The 17,355-nt window shown below is 45.8% G+C and overlaps 1 protein-coding gene across 4 annotated transcripts in view; it reads right to left on the bottom strand.

Moving 5' to 3' along the window:
- Positions 1 to 10,859: 10,859 nt before the first annotated feature.
- Positions 10,860 to 17,355, bottom strand: part of LOC135907303 (uncharacterized) — a 113,383-nt gene continuing 106,887 nt past the window's right edge. For all 4 annotated transcript variants that reach the window (XR_010565962.1, XR_011507238.1, XM_065438991.1 and 1 more), the window contains one exon: positions 10,860 to 11,449. Coding sequence is in view for 2 of the 4 variants with exons in the window: in XM_065438992.1 (XP_065295064.1) it covers positions 11,033 to 11,449 (417 nt within the window). In the remaining 2 variants the exon portion in view is untranslated. The remainder of the gene's footprint in view (positions 11,450 to 17,355) is intronic.

Raw genomic sequence — 17,355 nt, 5'->3', positions numbered from 1 at the left:
GGTGCTCTGCTCCCGTCTGCACGTGCAAGCGGAAAAGCTTTTTATTCGATCCCATTCAAACCCATGCACCACACTGCTTTCACAGAACTGTCATAAAAAAACAGCTCACATTTTCGGGTTAACGCACTGCTTTGGTTGCTGTTTCTGAACATAAAAGAGGTTACACAACTAAGTAAAGATATTTCATCTACTACTGTTTATGTGAAGCAGGATGCAAGAGGAATTAATGTCGTTATTTACCATACGGTAAGGGCCTTTACTGTGTTTTGCATTATTACCCATATTGTAGCTATGTCAATCCTGTGAGAGAAATACTTTCACTACACTCCCACAGAAGGTTACTCTTCGAATCCCTGCAGAGAAAAGGCACATAATGAAGTGGCACTTGAAGGTGTGGCTGATATCCAGTGCCTGCTAGTAGGTGGGTACGTTTCTACAGCACATTTAATGGGGTACCAGAGTCGAAATACTAATGGTTGGTCATTTATTCACCAGTAATATTTAAGACTGCCTACACGTTGAGAGCTTTGGCACATAAGCAGGTATGCCTATTGCAAAACCCAGCATCCAGTGTCCAGTGCAGCGCCGGATTATGGGCCCAGTGCCACGCGCTGGATGCTGGGGTGCTGGGCAGGCGCGGCGTACTAGGAGGCACTGGGTACTGGTGCGAAAAACAGCTCTAGCGCGTTAAATACGCGGTGCCTGAACACCGTATATATATATTTTTTGAGAACAGAAAGAAACAGAGAGCATTTTGGCGCAATAAAAAAAAACAAAAAAAAAGCTCTGACCAGGATTCGAGCTTCTGACCTGCAAATCCTAAGCCCGGTACTTTACCACTACGCCACGCCAGAATTTTTTTTTTCTTTATTACATGGAAAAGAAAACTGAAGGTGTATTACAAAGTGGACACAACTACACACTTAAAACTCAGGCAAACACACACATGCATCCAACAAGTGCATCCAGTCTGGCGGAGGTTCCTGCGCAGCGTAGACACTTCTTACATAAGCAGCACTTTCGCGAAAGAAGGACTTTGTAGATCGCGGGCTTTCGGCATGGCGGTCACACAGTCTACTTCTCCATAGGCTATGTAATCCAAGTACTATGAACATGTCATAGGGAGGACTACCCGTAACCTTAAACGGTAGAAACCTAATTTTATATGGAGTCATGTCAATGTCCTTTTTGAGAGTCCGTTGGAGAATGTCCCAAAAGAATACAGCGTCCCTACAGTCTATGAAGCAGTGATCTATGGTTTCGGCACGTGGACAGAGCCGACAGTTTGTTGACCACGGCACAAAGCAACCCCTCGAATTCAACCAAGTTTTAACAGGGAGTGTTTCCGAATGTAATTTAAAGAAAAATGTTTTTACTCCAGGAGGTACATTTTTCGGACGCGCTTAAGTACATCCTGATAAGGTCGGCTTAAATAAGGTGCACGATACAAGGGATCTGGGAAAATAGAGTCCACCAGTGCCGCAGAAATTGCTTTTCGACTCGCAGTGAACACGTACTCCAGGCTGAATCTAACTTTCAAGAAAATAAATGTGTCAACAACCTCCTTAAGAAAGCCCCAAGGAGCCTGTGGGACATCTTTGGCATTTGATGACACTACTATATTAGGAATATAATGAACTAAACGGAGTTGCAACATTTCACGCAAAAATGGATGGTCATTGTCTCGAAAGAAGAACAGGCGTGAAACAATTTGCCTGATGAAGAGGTGGACTAATCCTAGACCACCACGTTCAAGAGGGAGGAACAGATTGTCGCGCCGCATCGATTCACAACTGGAACTCCAAATGAACGTTGCAAATACGCGATGCGGTGCCTGAAGGCGAAGTCTTGAGCAGTGCAGTACTTGCAGCACATACATAAGACGGGAAGCTAAGAAAACGTTACACACTTCAGCACGAAAGAACATTGACAAATTCCGCCCTCGCCATGAATTCACTTTACGTTGAATTTTGCCAACTTCTCCCGACCAATGAGCGTTGCTATTTCTATACTGTGAGAGAGGCACACCTAAATAACGCAGATCTTCTTTCCATTGAATGCCTGCGTAATGTGATGGCATTGTGGCCCATAATCCAAACCAAAAACCTGAACTTTTTTCAAAGTTAACGCTTGCACCAGAAGCCGCACAATATTCTTCTGTAATTGCAAGAGCAGTCTTCACACTCTCTTTATCTGTACAAAAAAAGGCCATGTCGTCTGCATACGCAAGAACCCGAACCTCATTAGTCAGTAATTTAAACCCTTGGAAATTTTGTTCTTTAACAATGCTCATACAAAGTGGTTCTAAATACAAGCAGAACAGGAGCGGTGACAAGGGGCATCCTTGTCGTACTGATGATACAAGCCTAATCGAATCGGAGAGAGAGCCATTCACTATCAGCCTCGTTGAACCATTAGCATAGCATATCCTGACACCTCTAAGGAGCAGGGACCCGATATTTATATGCTCTAGTACAGTAAACAGGAATGAGTGATTTACCCTGTCGAATGCCTTAGCCAGATCTAGCGCCACGCCAGAAGCCGAACATCGGCGCATAATTTTCTACGTCAAGGACCAAGAAGCAGTTTTAGTTTCACAGAGAGAAGCCTCGCTCAGTCATAGTAGATGCGCTATCGCCCAGCAACTAAAGCTCACGCCTGTACCACAAAGAAAATTTTGCTGTCCATATTCAGTAGCTTGCTCGGAAGTGCTACAACACCGATTTTCGCTTGCGATTTGCATTTTAACTTCGAAAAAAGTCCTAAATGAATCACCGACCCGGGACGCTGTATGGGCTGTTACTACCGATTTGGATAGCCGTTTGTTGTTCTTCATGCGAAGGATATGCAACGTTTTCTTAGTTCAGTGATGCCTTTCAGACGACACGTCTGTCTATTCATATATCTTCGTCAGAGAAGCGCAGGCTAGAACTGTGATCCTTCGGCGACAGCACATATATACCTGTATTCATGACGCGTCACATCGACGCTCATCGCTACTTGTGCTGTTTGTGCGCTCATGCTACTTGTGTTTATTTAAGGACACTGATGCGAAAGCTGAAATATGGTGATTTATCCTTGTTACACTTCTTGATTCCTGAGCCTAAACGCGCCGAGAGCGTGCAGATGGACTCGGCGGATACGCTTGGCGTAAGCTTCGGTGGGGACCGATCTCGGTGCCTTTTCTTGACGATCTTATTCAGTCAGCTGTTTCGATGCACTTTGTTTGCGATTAGGCGGAAAAGCAGTCCACAAGCGATGCAAAAGCTCCCACGGTCGATCGACAATATGGTAGGCAGTCGCCTGCAAAAACAGAGTGCGGCTTCGCCGCATAGATTTGGTTGCTTGCCAGGCAAGATGGCGGACCTACGCGCAACTCTGCTACCTGTGGTAGCATATACAGTAACTCTATTCACCGATAATACTCGGCGCCGTCTAGCGCTGCCGCCGCCGCGAGGCCCGCATGTAGCCTCCGAAATGCATGACGTGCCGGTGCGTGGGAACGCTGACAAACGCGTCATGCGGCGACCAGGCTCCGCTGTCGCGCTTGTTTGTGGACGCGCTGCGCCATCTAGTGGCGCTGCCGAGCGGGCCACGCGTGGGCTCCGAGATGAGAAGCCTGGTGCGCCGGGGCTGGCGAACACTGAGAATTGTTCCTGGATTGCCGCACACTCAGTGGCACGTTCTTAGTGATCCAAGTTGGCGAGGGGTTCATTGAAGAGCGGTACACACCCAGTACATTTGTAGCGTAGGGTGCTAATGCGTAGGCTTGCTGAGCTTAAGAGGAAGCTTTAGCTCGGGAGCTCCTATCTAAATACACGTAAACCGAGAATTCGTTTTTCTCGGCAACCACTGCACCAAACATGACTATATTTCTTGCATTTAAAATCAAAAATAAAAATCTAGTGACTGTTGGTTTCGTGTTTTTCATTCAGGCTGCCATTTATTAAAGAAAATTGGCAAAAATTGAAAATTTTCAAAAGGCGAAACTACGAAGTTTACAACTCTAATTCAGCAACGAAAAATAATAACACTCTACTATGAATTGCATATAATAGTACATCTAAAGCGGACAAGACCCGCCGTGGTTGCTCAGCGGCTATGGTGTTAGGCTGTTGAGCACAAGGTCGCGGGATGGTATCCCGGCCACGGCGGCCGCATTTCGATGGGGGCGAAATCCGAAAACACCCGTGTACTTAGAATTAGGTGCACTTTAAAGAACCCCAGGTGGTCGAAATTTCCAGATTCCTCCACTACGGCGTGCCTCATAATCAGAAAGTGGTTTTGTCACGTAAAACCCCATATTTTAATTTTTAATTTAACTCCTGCGGGGCCGGTAGAGTATCCGCCTTCCGTGCAAGAGGACCGTGATTCAAATACCGGTGCCGCACAATTCTCCACCAGAAAATACCAAAAAACCCTGTGTTGAGAAAATTGCACAAACAGGCCTGGAGTGTGGCCTGATCCCGGTGACCAGAACCGGTAACGCACCCTCTCACCAGAGCAGGATTGGCCACCCTGATGCAGTACTTGGCCACAACCTCCTATATGAATACAACAATCAATACCCGGCCCTCAGTCTCCAGCAGCCGCGAAGCAAGTGACCACGGTGGCGGTCAGATCTGTGACGCAGCAGAGGGTGCTAAGAATACCTAGCTCCGGACAGGCCGCCATTGGAATCTGAACCTGGCAACGTTTAACGTTAGAACGCTATCTAGTGAGGCGAGTCTAGCAGTGTTATTGGAGGAATTAGAGGGTGGTAAATGGGGTATAATAGGGCTCAGTGAGGTTAGGAGGACAAAAGAAGCATCTACAGTGCTAAAATGCGGGCACGTACTGTGCTACCGGGGCTTAGCGGAGAAACGAGAACTAGGAGTCGGATTCCTGATTAATAAGGAAATAGCTGGTAACATACAGGAATTCTATAGCATTAACGAGAGGGTGGCAGGTCTTGTTGTGAAACTTAATAAGAGGTACAAATTGAAGGTAGTACAAGTCTACGCCCCTACATCCAGTCATGATGACCAGGAAGTCGAAAGCTTTTATGAAGACGTGGAATCGGCGATGGGTAAAGTCAAAACAAAATACACTATACTGATGGGCGACTTCAATGTCAGGGTAGGCAAGAAGAAGGCTGGAGACAAGTCAGTGGGGGAATATGGCATAGGCTCTAGGAATAGCAGAGGAGAGTTATTAGTAGAGTTTGCAGAACAGGATAATGGAACAAGATAATGGAACAGGAACAGGATAATGAATACCTTTTTCCGCAAGCGGGTTAGCCGAAAGTGGACGTAGAGGAGCCCGAATGGTGAGACTAGAAATGAAATCGACTTCATACTCTGCGCGAACCCTGGCATCATACAAGATGTAAACGTGCTCGGCAAGGTGCGCTACAGCGACCATAGGATGGTAAGAACTCGAATTAGCCTTGACTTGAGGAGGGAATGGAAGAAACTGGTACATAAGAAGCCAATCAATGAGTTAGCGGTAAGAGGGAAACTAGAGCAATTCCGGATCAAGCTACAAAACAGGTATTCGGCTTTAACTCAGGAAGAGGACCATAGTGTTGAAGCAATGAACGACAATCTTATGGGCATCATTAAGGAGTGCGAAATAGAAGTCGGTGGTAACGCCGTTATGCAGGAAACCAGTAAGCTATCGCAGGAGACGAAATATCTGATCAAGAAACGCCAATGTGTCAAAGCCTCTAACCCTACAGCTAGAATAGAACTGGCAGAACTTTCTAAGTTAATCAACAAGCGTAAGACAGCGGGCATAAGGAACTATAATATGGATAGAATTGAATAGGCTCTCAGGAACGGAGGAAGCCTAAAAGCAGTGAAGAAGAAACTAGGAATAGGCAAGAATCAGATGTGTGCGTTAGGAGACAAAGCCGGCAATGTCGTTACTAATATGGAAGAGATAGTTTAAGTGGCTGAAGAGTTTTATAGAGATTTATACAGTACCAGTAACACCCATGATGATAAGGTGAGATAGAATAGTCTAGAGGAACTTGAAATCCCACAAGTAACGCCGGAAGAGGGAAAGAACGCCTTGGGAGCTATGCAAAGGGGGAAGGCAGCTGGGGAGTATCAGGTAACAGCAGATTTGTTGAAGGATGGCCTGCATGCTTATATTAGGGCAATTCGGCGCTGGATCTTGCGGTTGAGCTTTTGGCATAGCCATCATTTGAGGAGCGATTGCCGAGTCTCCCATAAGTGCAGTAGGTAATTATCGACCACCGGATTGTCCTCGTCTAGTTGAATCATCGTGGTGTGGCCGTCAGCCACACCTACAATACCGTCTAGCCAAGTTTCAATGTCAGTGATGTCCGAAACGTTGTCAAGCTCATTCCTATACGCATTCCAGTAAGTGAGTCGCGCTTTTCCTGTCTTGGTTGCGCGGTGAGATTGTTCAACCTCGATTTGAATTATGTGGTGATCGCTCCCTAGGGTGTCCGGGAGTCAGGTCCACGCGGCTTTTCGCACGTCTCGAGTGAACGTGAGATCAGGATTGGTGTCCCTCGACACGCTGTTGCCCACTTGTGTGGGTTGGAGCAGGTCATTCCATAACGTAAGACCATGCTACTGTGCGGCGTCGTGAACCCGTGCCCTTTTCTTGGTGGTATTGGGATAGCCCCAGGCCGCGTGTGGATCGTTAAAGTCCCCTAATACAACAAGCCGGTTGCCGTTAACGTTCTTGCTAAGGTCCCGGATGAAGTGGTCGTAGTGGAGTAGCTGCTTTCATGGCAGGCTGTAGAGATTGGCCAGGTATTGGCCTCGAGCTCCACCACTGGAAAAGCTGGCGCCACCGTCGGCGTGACGTGCTAGGAGGGATCACGTGGACATAGCGGCCGCGTCGGCTGCTTCAGGCGCGCCGAAGCGAGCTGAAAACGAGTTTAAATTCCCTTGTACGCTGCGGTCCTCATTTAGTGGCGAAATTTTCCCGCTTCGAGTGTCTCCTTTACAACGCTTGAAAGCACTACAATAGGTATTGGCTGCCCTTGAAGGCGCGCAACATGCTAGGCTACTGCTCGGTGCCGCAGGGCCGGACGCACGTAACGGAGGCCGGTGTCAGCCTTATTCACACGTAGCCGCAGGACAAGAAGCTGCGTGAGGCTTGGCTCGCGAAACATAAAACCGGCGAACAGTCATCGCCTACAACTCGGGTAAGCAGCAAGCACAGACGCGAGGAAGATTTCTGCTACGGCGCCCGGTCTGCGATGTTCTGAAAACGCGCACTGAGACGCTCGCCCGAGTCCGCTGCCCGACTAATGTCATGACGGTTTGGTCTATAAACTTGTCGATGCTATAGATACTGGCAAGTTCAGTGGAGTGGAAAGGCAGCGGTAAGAAGCACATTTTAAGAAAGTATGGCATATGGTCATGTTTGTGTTATGAATTAATGCACTTAATTACAAAAAAGGAGCAGCGGGAAATTGCACACTGAGAACACCGATAAACATGCAGTGCGACGCAACTCGAGAAATAATATTGAATGGTCAAAGAATTTAGAAGAAAAAAAAAAGATTGAATCGTGGCGACGGCACATCACAGTCCCCGTAGGCGTCGAAGTCTCTACAATGAAATTATTTTTGAACAGCTCTGACAGCGCCCACGCAACAATGGTTGCTTGTATACTGTCAAATGCTCATATTCTGCGGCCTGAAGCTCATGGCACGGTGCGAAAACGCGCGCGCGGAGAAAGCCAAACAGTGCGCGGACAAGCATGCAGACGCGCAGTCGGTCGCTGCGAATCTGCGCGATCGCTGCATTGAGGCTTCGTTCTATTACACTCCATTTAGTTATACAAACACTATAAGAACATATTTCACATAGTTTGATCTCAGCGTTTACCTACCTTTCACGCAAGAAGCCGGTTCGGGAGACTCCATCGCGGCGACCGCGCACAGTGGCGTTCAGTGTACGTATTCGGTAAAGAGATAGCGTCTGTAAGTGATTGTGTGCTTTCAGTTTGCCCAAGATTATTATTTATACAGTAAAAAACTTCTCTCGTTTCGAAAGTACTTACAGAAATATCCGGGAGAGCTCGCGCGTGGTGTTTTCAGTGAGCGCTGACAGCAAAACCTATGAGGAGCGCGCCACGTGATCCCTCATACTACGCCAGCGAGGCGCTTCCGATAGATGGCGACTACGCAACTCCTCGCCGCCAATAGCCTCTGTTCATTCTTGCAAGTCGGCAACACCTCCACTATGGTTTGTTCGATTTCAGTGTCTTCAATTTTGTGAGGCTGTGCGGTTAATGTCTTCTTGACAAGAATTTCGGTGCGGGCACCTTGTGCCATAGTGCTGTAGCTGGGGAACTTTATTTTCTTGGTGTTGGTTTGCTGTAACGCGATTATGTCAGGATTGTTTGCTTTGAGATATTCTTGCAGGTTGGCCGAGCGGTGTCTATAGGATCTGCAATTCCAGTGCCTAATGCGGAGGGTGGGAAGGAGCTCGGTATGTCTACGTTTGGGAGCCGCCATGTTGGTGGTTGTCCTCCAGCTGGAGTAGGTGGTTTGGTGTTGTCGAGCTGGAATCCTCCGCGGATTCCACTCATACTGTCTTTCATCCTTTGCGTTTGGTTCCTAACTGCTCCGCAAGATGTTCATGAGTCACGAAATTCTTGTAAGCATAGGTCATGAAGTTGTGTAGTTGTGTCATGAAGCCATCCAGTTTGGCGTCGAGTGTGGTGACCGTACGGGTTAGTGGCTCTACCTTTTCCATGGTCTTAGTTATTACTGTCTGTATGGTTCTGTCTGCTGATGCGAAAAGTTTTGTAGTGAGGGTTTCCTCGAAAACTTGAAGGCGTCGTTCAACAAGGACGAGAATCTCCGCTTCATGTGCTTGCAGCCGTTCGTCTACCCGCTTCATTATTCTAGCTTCTACCTGTTTTAGTATGCTTTCTTCTACTCTCTTCGCTACTTTATTCTCGAGTTCTGGCGTACTTGATGATGTCAAGTAAACAATTCTGCGCCGCTCTTCTGCATATATAATTAGAGGTGTGCAAACAGTAATTTTTCAGGCCGAAGCGTATACGAATTGAATATTGGCAGAAACGAATCGAATAATAAATACTTTTTAAATGTTTATGAATAATCAACTGTTCACATCCTAGTATTATAAACTTTTCCTTCGTTATTGCACTTTGTTGAGTGATCTCTCTTAAAAACGCAAATGGAGCATTAGGAGCAACTAAGCAGTTTATTCTCTTATTCTAAATTTGTAGCGAGCTCGCCTGATGTTAGTTCAGCTTGAAAAATAGCACTCAGACTGCCGTGGCATTCTCAACTGCGCAAATTCTCGTGTTTGACATTTGCTGTGGCCGCGGGGATGAACTTTGTAACGCATTTTCTCATTTTTTTTGCTTGATCGTGCACAGTTGGCAATTTGAAACATCTGCAAGCTATTCAAAAATTCACGAATAGTTACCATTCATTTAGAAAACTGGTTCAAATAGAACAATATTTCATGCGTAATTACAAAGCGTCAAATATTCGCCCAGCCCTACACATACCTGCGGGCTACTGATTTCTGTATTCGCGCAAAACACTAGCTCACTGCTTCGTTCAGTGCTATTGAGTTGACAGCTATAAAATTTATGCAGCCCCAGCGTAACTGTTGGTACATGTATCATGATTAGGACGAAGGCGCCAAATAAAACGACGGACGAAGGAAGACGACACGGGACAACCACGCAGGCGCCTACGTGGTCGTGCCGTGTCGTCTTCCTTCGTCCATCGTTTTATTTGGCGCCTTCGTAGTAGTCATGTATAACCAGCTCGCCCAGCAGTACGTGCACAATATGTATCCTGTACTCAGTTCTGCCAACGTGTTTCATTCCGAATTTAATCTGTTTTTATACATCAATTTATTTCGTTATTCTCATTACCGAGGCGATGTTGGAACGCAAGTGAGAGCTTGCGGGGGCAAGGAACGCGCGGATAACACACGCTTCTGAGAGCGAGGGTGACGCGGCGTCGCGGCGATGTCCTTTGCCCTCATGCAACACCTGGTGCGGCAGCAGGTGTACCCTTTCGTCCACTCTGTTGCGCCGAGGCGCGCACGTGACCTGACGTCACAGCCAATGGTAATTTAGGCGGTGTTTTGCTGCTATAGTGGCTGGCTTTTTCGCTCAATGGGCAGTTTCCTGCTCTCGCATAAAAAAAAAAGTCGCAGTATCGCCTGAAAGGCGAAGCATCGATTGCTATAGCAAATTAGTAGATATGTATATGAAGTAAGGATAGTAGTTTCGTCGATAGTATAAACGTGTAAAGATTCGCTCACTAACTAAATGAACAAGCATTGTGTCACGTGCGCGTAAGAAGACGAGAGCACATCTCACCCGATGACCCATATATATTACTAGCAGCAAGTATGGGGCTCGCAGCAGCTGCGACATATTTATTTTATATTGTCATGAATAAAGTGTTGATGTTACACTTAACTCTTCATCTCACTGCGCGAAGCTAAAAAATATTACCCTAGAACTTGAATACATTTCTTCAAAAGATAATGGAGATACACAACTCAACTGCTGTTAGAATTACGGTACTGAGGGTAAACAATTTCAACAGTAACCAGCTTCGGTTGAGCAATTTGAGTACGTTCTCCAACACAAATATTTAAAATATAGTTACCACACGTTAGTTCCTTAATTTGTGAATCCCTCATTTTACACGTTCACTAACGTCCGCCGTACTACTAATGAGCTGCCAAAACAATGGGGAGAGATCTCAGTCGTCCTTGCAATGACACAATGCAACAGGATAGAAAGAGAGACAACGTAAAGTCAGAGCAGTTAACCGGAAGGAAATCTGGTTTACAGCTCTGCAGAGTGGGAAATTACTGCTAAAATTAATACTCAAATAATGGTTGTTTATTCATAACATATCAGCTGCACTAGTAAAATGTGTGGTTGCCTCTCTTTACGGATGACATTTTTCACACTTTCACAAGAGGTTTAAGGTATCCTAGGTTACGCGCTCGCTGGTCTTGCACCCACACCGGTCTGTTTGGTGCCCCTGATTTCAACACCCCCAACACGAATGGGCAACGGGAGCCGCAGAGCACACACAGGCCGCCCGCGAGTCGCGCGTCGTAGAGGCCGGTTGACTGTGACGAGATGTCCACGCGCCGCCAAGAAGAGTCGCCGCCCCGACGGCAGGGATGCTTGGCTCGACTGCGTACTTCGCGTCGAACAGCTGCTGCCGTATGCGCAGAATCGCCAAGTCTCTCTGGTACTGGTTCATCTGGCGCAGCTGCCAGATGACGTACAGGGAGAACGAATCCACGGAGACGTCGCCGATCGTTGCGCAACCAGACTCGTTTCTCGGTCCGGTCTCGGCGTCACTGGCTGGCGAGTCGTGTCCCTTTTTCTCTTCCGCTGACGGGGTCCCGACTGCTGGTACGGCATCCGCGTGCTCTTTCTCGTTTGTGGGTGTTGGCTGGAAAAAAAATAATTCATAAACAGGATAATGTGATGAAGAAAGTGGATTTCGCTAGGCTATGTAGAGTAACAAGACTGGAGAAAAAGATGCGAGGGGGCATTAAATTGCCGGCTGGGGGATGTTCACCACTCTGCTAACTGTGCAGGCGCAGATGTGCCTGCTCCCGGAATGTGCGTACCCTTGCACTGACCAGCACCTTCCCGTTTAGCAACCCTTGCTGCGCCAGGCAACCCTGGTGCCTGTTGGACCTCGGTCGTCCAACCAAATGGCGCTTACCAACCGCCTTCGACGCCTTCCGGACAATTCACCTGGCAACTATGGCAATCAGAGACGTCTATGGCCACTGCTTCAGATCGTGGGCTATGATCTGCTCCAGCTCAGGTTGCACAGCGGATAGATGGCTAGTTAAGAAAGTTGCTCTTCACGAGAAGCAAATAAATGGGTTCATTCAGGAAAACGTGACAGCTAGCCGTAAACTGTACTGGATGACTCGGACTAAAGCAATGAAAAATACTATATCTTACAGACAGCGCAAAATAAACATGGTTTACTTTAACGTTGTTAAGAAATGACAAGCATTTTGTCTGGGGAGTATCCGACTCTCCAGAAGTTCACATCGCAGCTGAAGATGACCCCATGAAAACTGTGTAGCAGTTAAAACATCTAGTTATAACACCACTATAGCCAGGCTAAGTAATTTTACCTGCTACTGTAGTCTTCCCACCTTTCTTTCGTTTTTACGTGCTAGATAATGAGCTCTCGTTATTTCATGTGAATATTTGAAGGTTGGAAAACGGGTGGGATGAAATGGTAGAAATTTTGTCTAGCCAGCACTTTCATTTTGATGTGATTGCTTTCTAGAAACATGGTTCAATACCACCTGCAATGTAAACGTTACGTCTGCTTAAGCATGCTTATCAGTCCACCGGGAAGAAAGGTGAGGTGGCTGTGTGGAACTTTATTCTTGCCTCCCGTTTGTAGTACGCTTCACTGGACGAGTTACATTCAGTGCACCTCGCGTTGAAAACGCAACGGTCAAATCGATCAATATCGTTCTCGCCGCGATGTATATCTTCCAGCTTCTGGATCTGTATCCGAATTCCGGGACAACATTCTAGAGCTTGCTAGTTATGTAAGTGATTGTATTGTGCAAGGTGACATTAATACTAATATTTTCTCGTTTCACATTGATACAGGAGACCTTTACGACATCATAAATGCTCACTGTAGTGAGAATCTAGTGCTCTTACCTACTAGGTGTGTGTAATATTGCCACAATTTTGGTTTTTGGATTGCAAATTACCGAACGGATGATGTCAGCAGCCAGTGTCAGCAGATGTCAGTGTTTTTTTAGACCTTAGCGACCAAATTTGAGTGTTTTGGATTCCGCCAAGAAATATTGAAGGAAGGCAGAAATACAGTCACACGGCTGTAGAGCACCGTAGAATAGCTATTATCTCCGCTACAGTGATGCAGTAGAAAAGAAAACACAAGAAAAGAGCCAGACAACACAAGCGCCGATACTCTGCGAGCCTCATTCAAACATAAGGTTTCACGATGTGTTTGATGGATTACATGCAGACTCTGCTTGTGATAAATAAAAAAAAGAGATATCGAAACTACACAGTAAAAGCAACCCATTAATTAAACGCAGGTGCCATTGAAGGTCCCGCAAACCATGGGTGACGAAATAGCTGCTCCGGAGAATAAATGTAGAAAATCGGCTTTTTGCACAATTTTTCCGATGCGCTTACCGAAAAATTTCCTGGAATATGAAGAACTTAGAAATAAATTAAATTCTGATTTACGTCTAGCCAGTAGATAACACTACACCGTTAACAATACGTGTGCCACTGCGGTGGTATTCAGGTTAGGAAAGTGTTCAGACATCTTTGTCCAAATAATATGATGTCGAGTCTAAATGAATTAGACTTAAGTGATGTCACCTATCGGGTGATCCTCCTTAATTTTTATGGACTCATTACAAATAGCCTATTGCTGATAACATAATTCTAGTACTTTATTCCGAAACGCATATTCGACTAATTAACGAAATCTACTAAGTAGCGTTTTAATTAATTACCTTACGACGCACATTGTAATTCACGAATCGTAGCAGGTGAGTTCACAAAGTGTATCCACTTGGAAGGAATTTCCGGAATGACGCCAGTCTGGAGAAATGCGCCATGAGACGCCGTAAAAGAAAGCACTGTTGTTCTACTTAATATTTTAAGAAGAGTCTCTTTTATGCATTGAAGCACAAAAGGTAATTAGAACGTCCATGCATTTCGTTCAATACTTTTTTAAATATCTTGAAACTGGTTTCATGCCATAAAAATTATTTCAAGTGGATACGTCTTGCAAGCTGACCGGCTGCAATTCGTAATTGCTATATGTGCCATACAGTAAATAAATAGGAAGTAAATTAGTGATGTGTTGCTAATTACTTGAATATGTGTTTCGATTTCTCGGGCTAGTAATGTCTGCGTCTTCGAATAATCCAGCTCAAGGACATGAATTAGGCTATCTTCCACAGTCGATTAAAAAAATACCATAACCGTTAAAAATGATCGCCCCGTATAGTGGTAACGCACTGGCCAAACAGCTAAACCCCCATTTTCGCGCTTCCGGCTCCTCGATGTGGGACAGTAATTCGGATAGCCATTTCGATAACTCCCTGGAACAAAACAACTCATGAACTATATTCCTGGAACCATGTGACACTACGGAGGTTGTTAAAGCGATTCGTCTCTTAGGTCAAGTAACCAATATAGTTAATGAAAGATTAGTTATGTTGTTCTAAGTGCCAAAACCATGATATGGTTAGGAGGTACGCCATATCGGGGACTTTGGATTAACTTGGGCCACCTGAGGTTCGTTACCGTGCACCTAAATCTAAGTATACGGGTGCTCTTGCATTTCGCCCCATCCAAATGCGGCCGCCGTGGCCAGGATTGGATCCCGCGACTTTGTGCTTAGCAGCTCAGCACCGAATACATTAAGCAACCACGGCGGGTCAAATATTATTGGTACGAAGGCCTTAACGTATTATCAATAAAGTCACCGCAAGGATGCTTAGTGGACCATTAGCTCATGTTGGCAAGTTATGCCTTCAACGTGTATGTTTCCAGATTCTATGAGAAGAGCGAATTTTAGACACGTACAAAGCCGAACTGCTTAAAGGAGCAGTAAAGGCAAATACTAAGTCAACGTGGACTGTTTAAATACCATTCCAGAAACATCGCAACGCTTGTTTCGTGCCAAGAAAATGCTTAGTTTACGAGAAAAGTGCACCTGAAGGGTTCGAATACCTTTTTTGAAATTCGAACCTCCCGCCACCCAGCTGGGTGACCGTTGCGTATGCCATTACTAAAGTATACTGTACGCTTTAGCCATCACCACCCTTTGCTGCCCGCCGTCGGTGAGTAAAACGGTGCCCGACAGACGGCGGTATCGAGCCAAGACAGAGCGGTGGATTCGCCGCTGCAGCTGCTTTTTGGTCAAGTGGAGTTGACCGTTCGGGCATCCCGCGACACCACGTGCAAGTTGAATTCTCGGCTACTTGGAGTTTGTGCGAGTTTCGCGAGCCAGCAAAACCAGCGCAGTACTACGCGACAATGAAACTACTGAAACGCGAAAGCGTCGGCGGCACGGGGTCCAGCGATAACGAAACATTTCGACCACCCGTGTCATTGTCAAGGGTAACTTCAATGAGTTCTTATTTCAAAAAAATGATGTAGAACTGGACAACTAGCATTCTGTTTTGTCTTATAATAGAATACTAGGCTGTTTTTCCTGCGGCGAGTAGTTGTGCACTAGTGACAGAATTTAACTGAGGACTGCTTTCACCATCGGCTAAATACTGGAATGTCTCTGATCGTGTCCTGCATTTACCTCAATTTCTCGATTAAGGCTCTGTTCGCTATAATACTGACGCCTTGGAGTTCGTCGAGCACTAATCTATCACTTCAGCTTGACTTAATATTTGCATTTATTGTCCCGTTTATGACTTAAATAGACATCACCCGATTTCTCTGCCCGGTTCTTTCCAAAGAAAATGAGCAGGCCACTAAAAGAAAGAGTATCGAATTTTTTCATATCCTGAGAGCACGAATTCACGAAAATTCATTGGCGTTGACTTTCAATTGCCCATTCAAGTGCTTAAAAGACCATTTAAGCTGGAATGAGCCTGCTGCAACATTAAAGACTTAGTTATCGAAATCATTCGGCTTTGAAGCAAATGAAAACATACTGCTATATAATATCCTTGTAGTATAGTACCTATAGACTGATACTGAGCGACAGAAGGCACACATTTAGGTTAAAGAACATCGCCATCGGGCTCATTAGCTGCCGCTTCCAGAATTTTATTTGTCTAGGCAGATATCGTGTACCAATGCTGCAAAGGAGGTACACTTTCTCTTGGTCTGTATGTTTCTTGTTCCTTAAAATAAGTAGCTTAGAAACTTGACGTATCAACTTCGTTCTCTATTAATAAAGGGCAATGCAGCGTAAAAGCTACTCGGGATGAAATCAATATTTGTGCCTTCACATGCCTTAATCAGACAATTTAGTGCCCACGTAGGCTTAAACTGCTCGTTTTAGTGCAAATTACAGGCACCTAAGGGAACATTTTTTAGCCCCTGACGTTTTGATGTCTAGCATTTACCTTTTGAAGCGTTACTGTTGCCAAAATAACTCCCATATCTTAATGCTCATTTCAGCGGTAGCTTCGCACACTCATAAATGAGTAAAAACTCCAACAGAACCCATTTCACCGCGAGTGTCGACGTTAATGAGATGAGCAGTGACGCACCACATTGCGAGGGCCCAAACGCGTGCGCAGCCAAGCTCCTCTCTTCCCGCAGCCCATGCTGCGGAACCTGGCAGCGTCGCCGCGATGAGCGCAGCGCGGCACGGGCTGGTTTCCGCCAAGCAACCGGATGCATTTTGGGAAGAATCCTTTTTTTGTCACCGAAGAGCGGCGCATACGCAATTACTCAAGTCGGCATCAGAAAGGTTCAATATGCAGCCACACATAACGCGCCTTCGTGGCTTCGGCGTTCAGCTGTTAAGCCCGAAGGCGCGGGATCGAATCCCAGCCGCGGTGGCCGCATATAGATGGGGGGCGAAATGCAAAAAAAGAAAAAAAACCCGCGTCCCATGCGTTGGGTGCACCTTAAAGAACCCCGGGTGGTCAAAATCAACCCGGAGTCTCCAACTACGATGTGCCGCATAATCACATGGTGGTTTTGGCACGTAAAACACCGGAATTTGTTTAAATTAAATGGACAGCTGCGCACATCTAGTGGCACAGATGCAGAGACTGAAATTAGCTTCAAATAAGTTCATCGAGGACCTTCAAAGACCAAGTGGCACATACGCAGTTCCACATATTAAGTGGCGCATGTTAGTCCGATGGTTGGATTTCAATTGTGTTCTCTCAGCACAGCAGCCCAATGTGATACTCATTAGACCATGGACTGGCAACCCAGTAACTCATATTGATGGCAAAACAATCAGAAACACCAATTTAGAGATACAGAACCCCCAGAAAACTCATAAATATCTTATGAATGCGAATCACATTATTATTTGCTTGATTTATAATTTATTTGACGTATAAGGTATGTTTCCCACAGCATGTTTTATGGTATGATCATTATTTAAAACAATATGGAGCCAAAATAAAAGAAAGGGGCGCTATGTCGTAATCTAAGCGGTCGTGTCCTGCGCTTGCTGTTACACTGTACTGTGACGAAGAAAACACAGCAATCAAGCATTTTGTGTATACCTTGTCGCAGGGTCCAGCCTTCGAATTTTGATACACAACAGGCAAGGTAATACAAAAACACATAGTGAAACACACACTTTATCCTCAAAGAAAGCTTGTGCTTTAATAT

The sequence above is a fragment of the Dermacentor albipictus genome, chromosome 7 (assembly GCF_038994185.2).
Source record: "Dermacentor albipictus isolate Rhodes 1998 colony chromosome 7, USDA_Dalb.pri_finalv2, whole genome shotgun sequence".
NCBI lineage: Eukaryota > Metazoa > Arthropoda > Arachnida > Ixodida > Ixodidae > Dermacentor > Dermacentor albipictus.
Note: the sequence above shows the minus strand (reverse complement) of the source record. Positions and strands in the feature narration are given on the sequence as shown.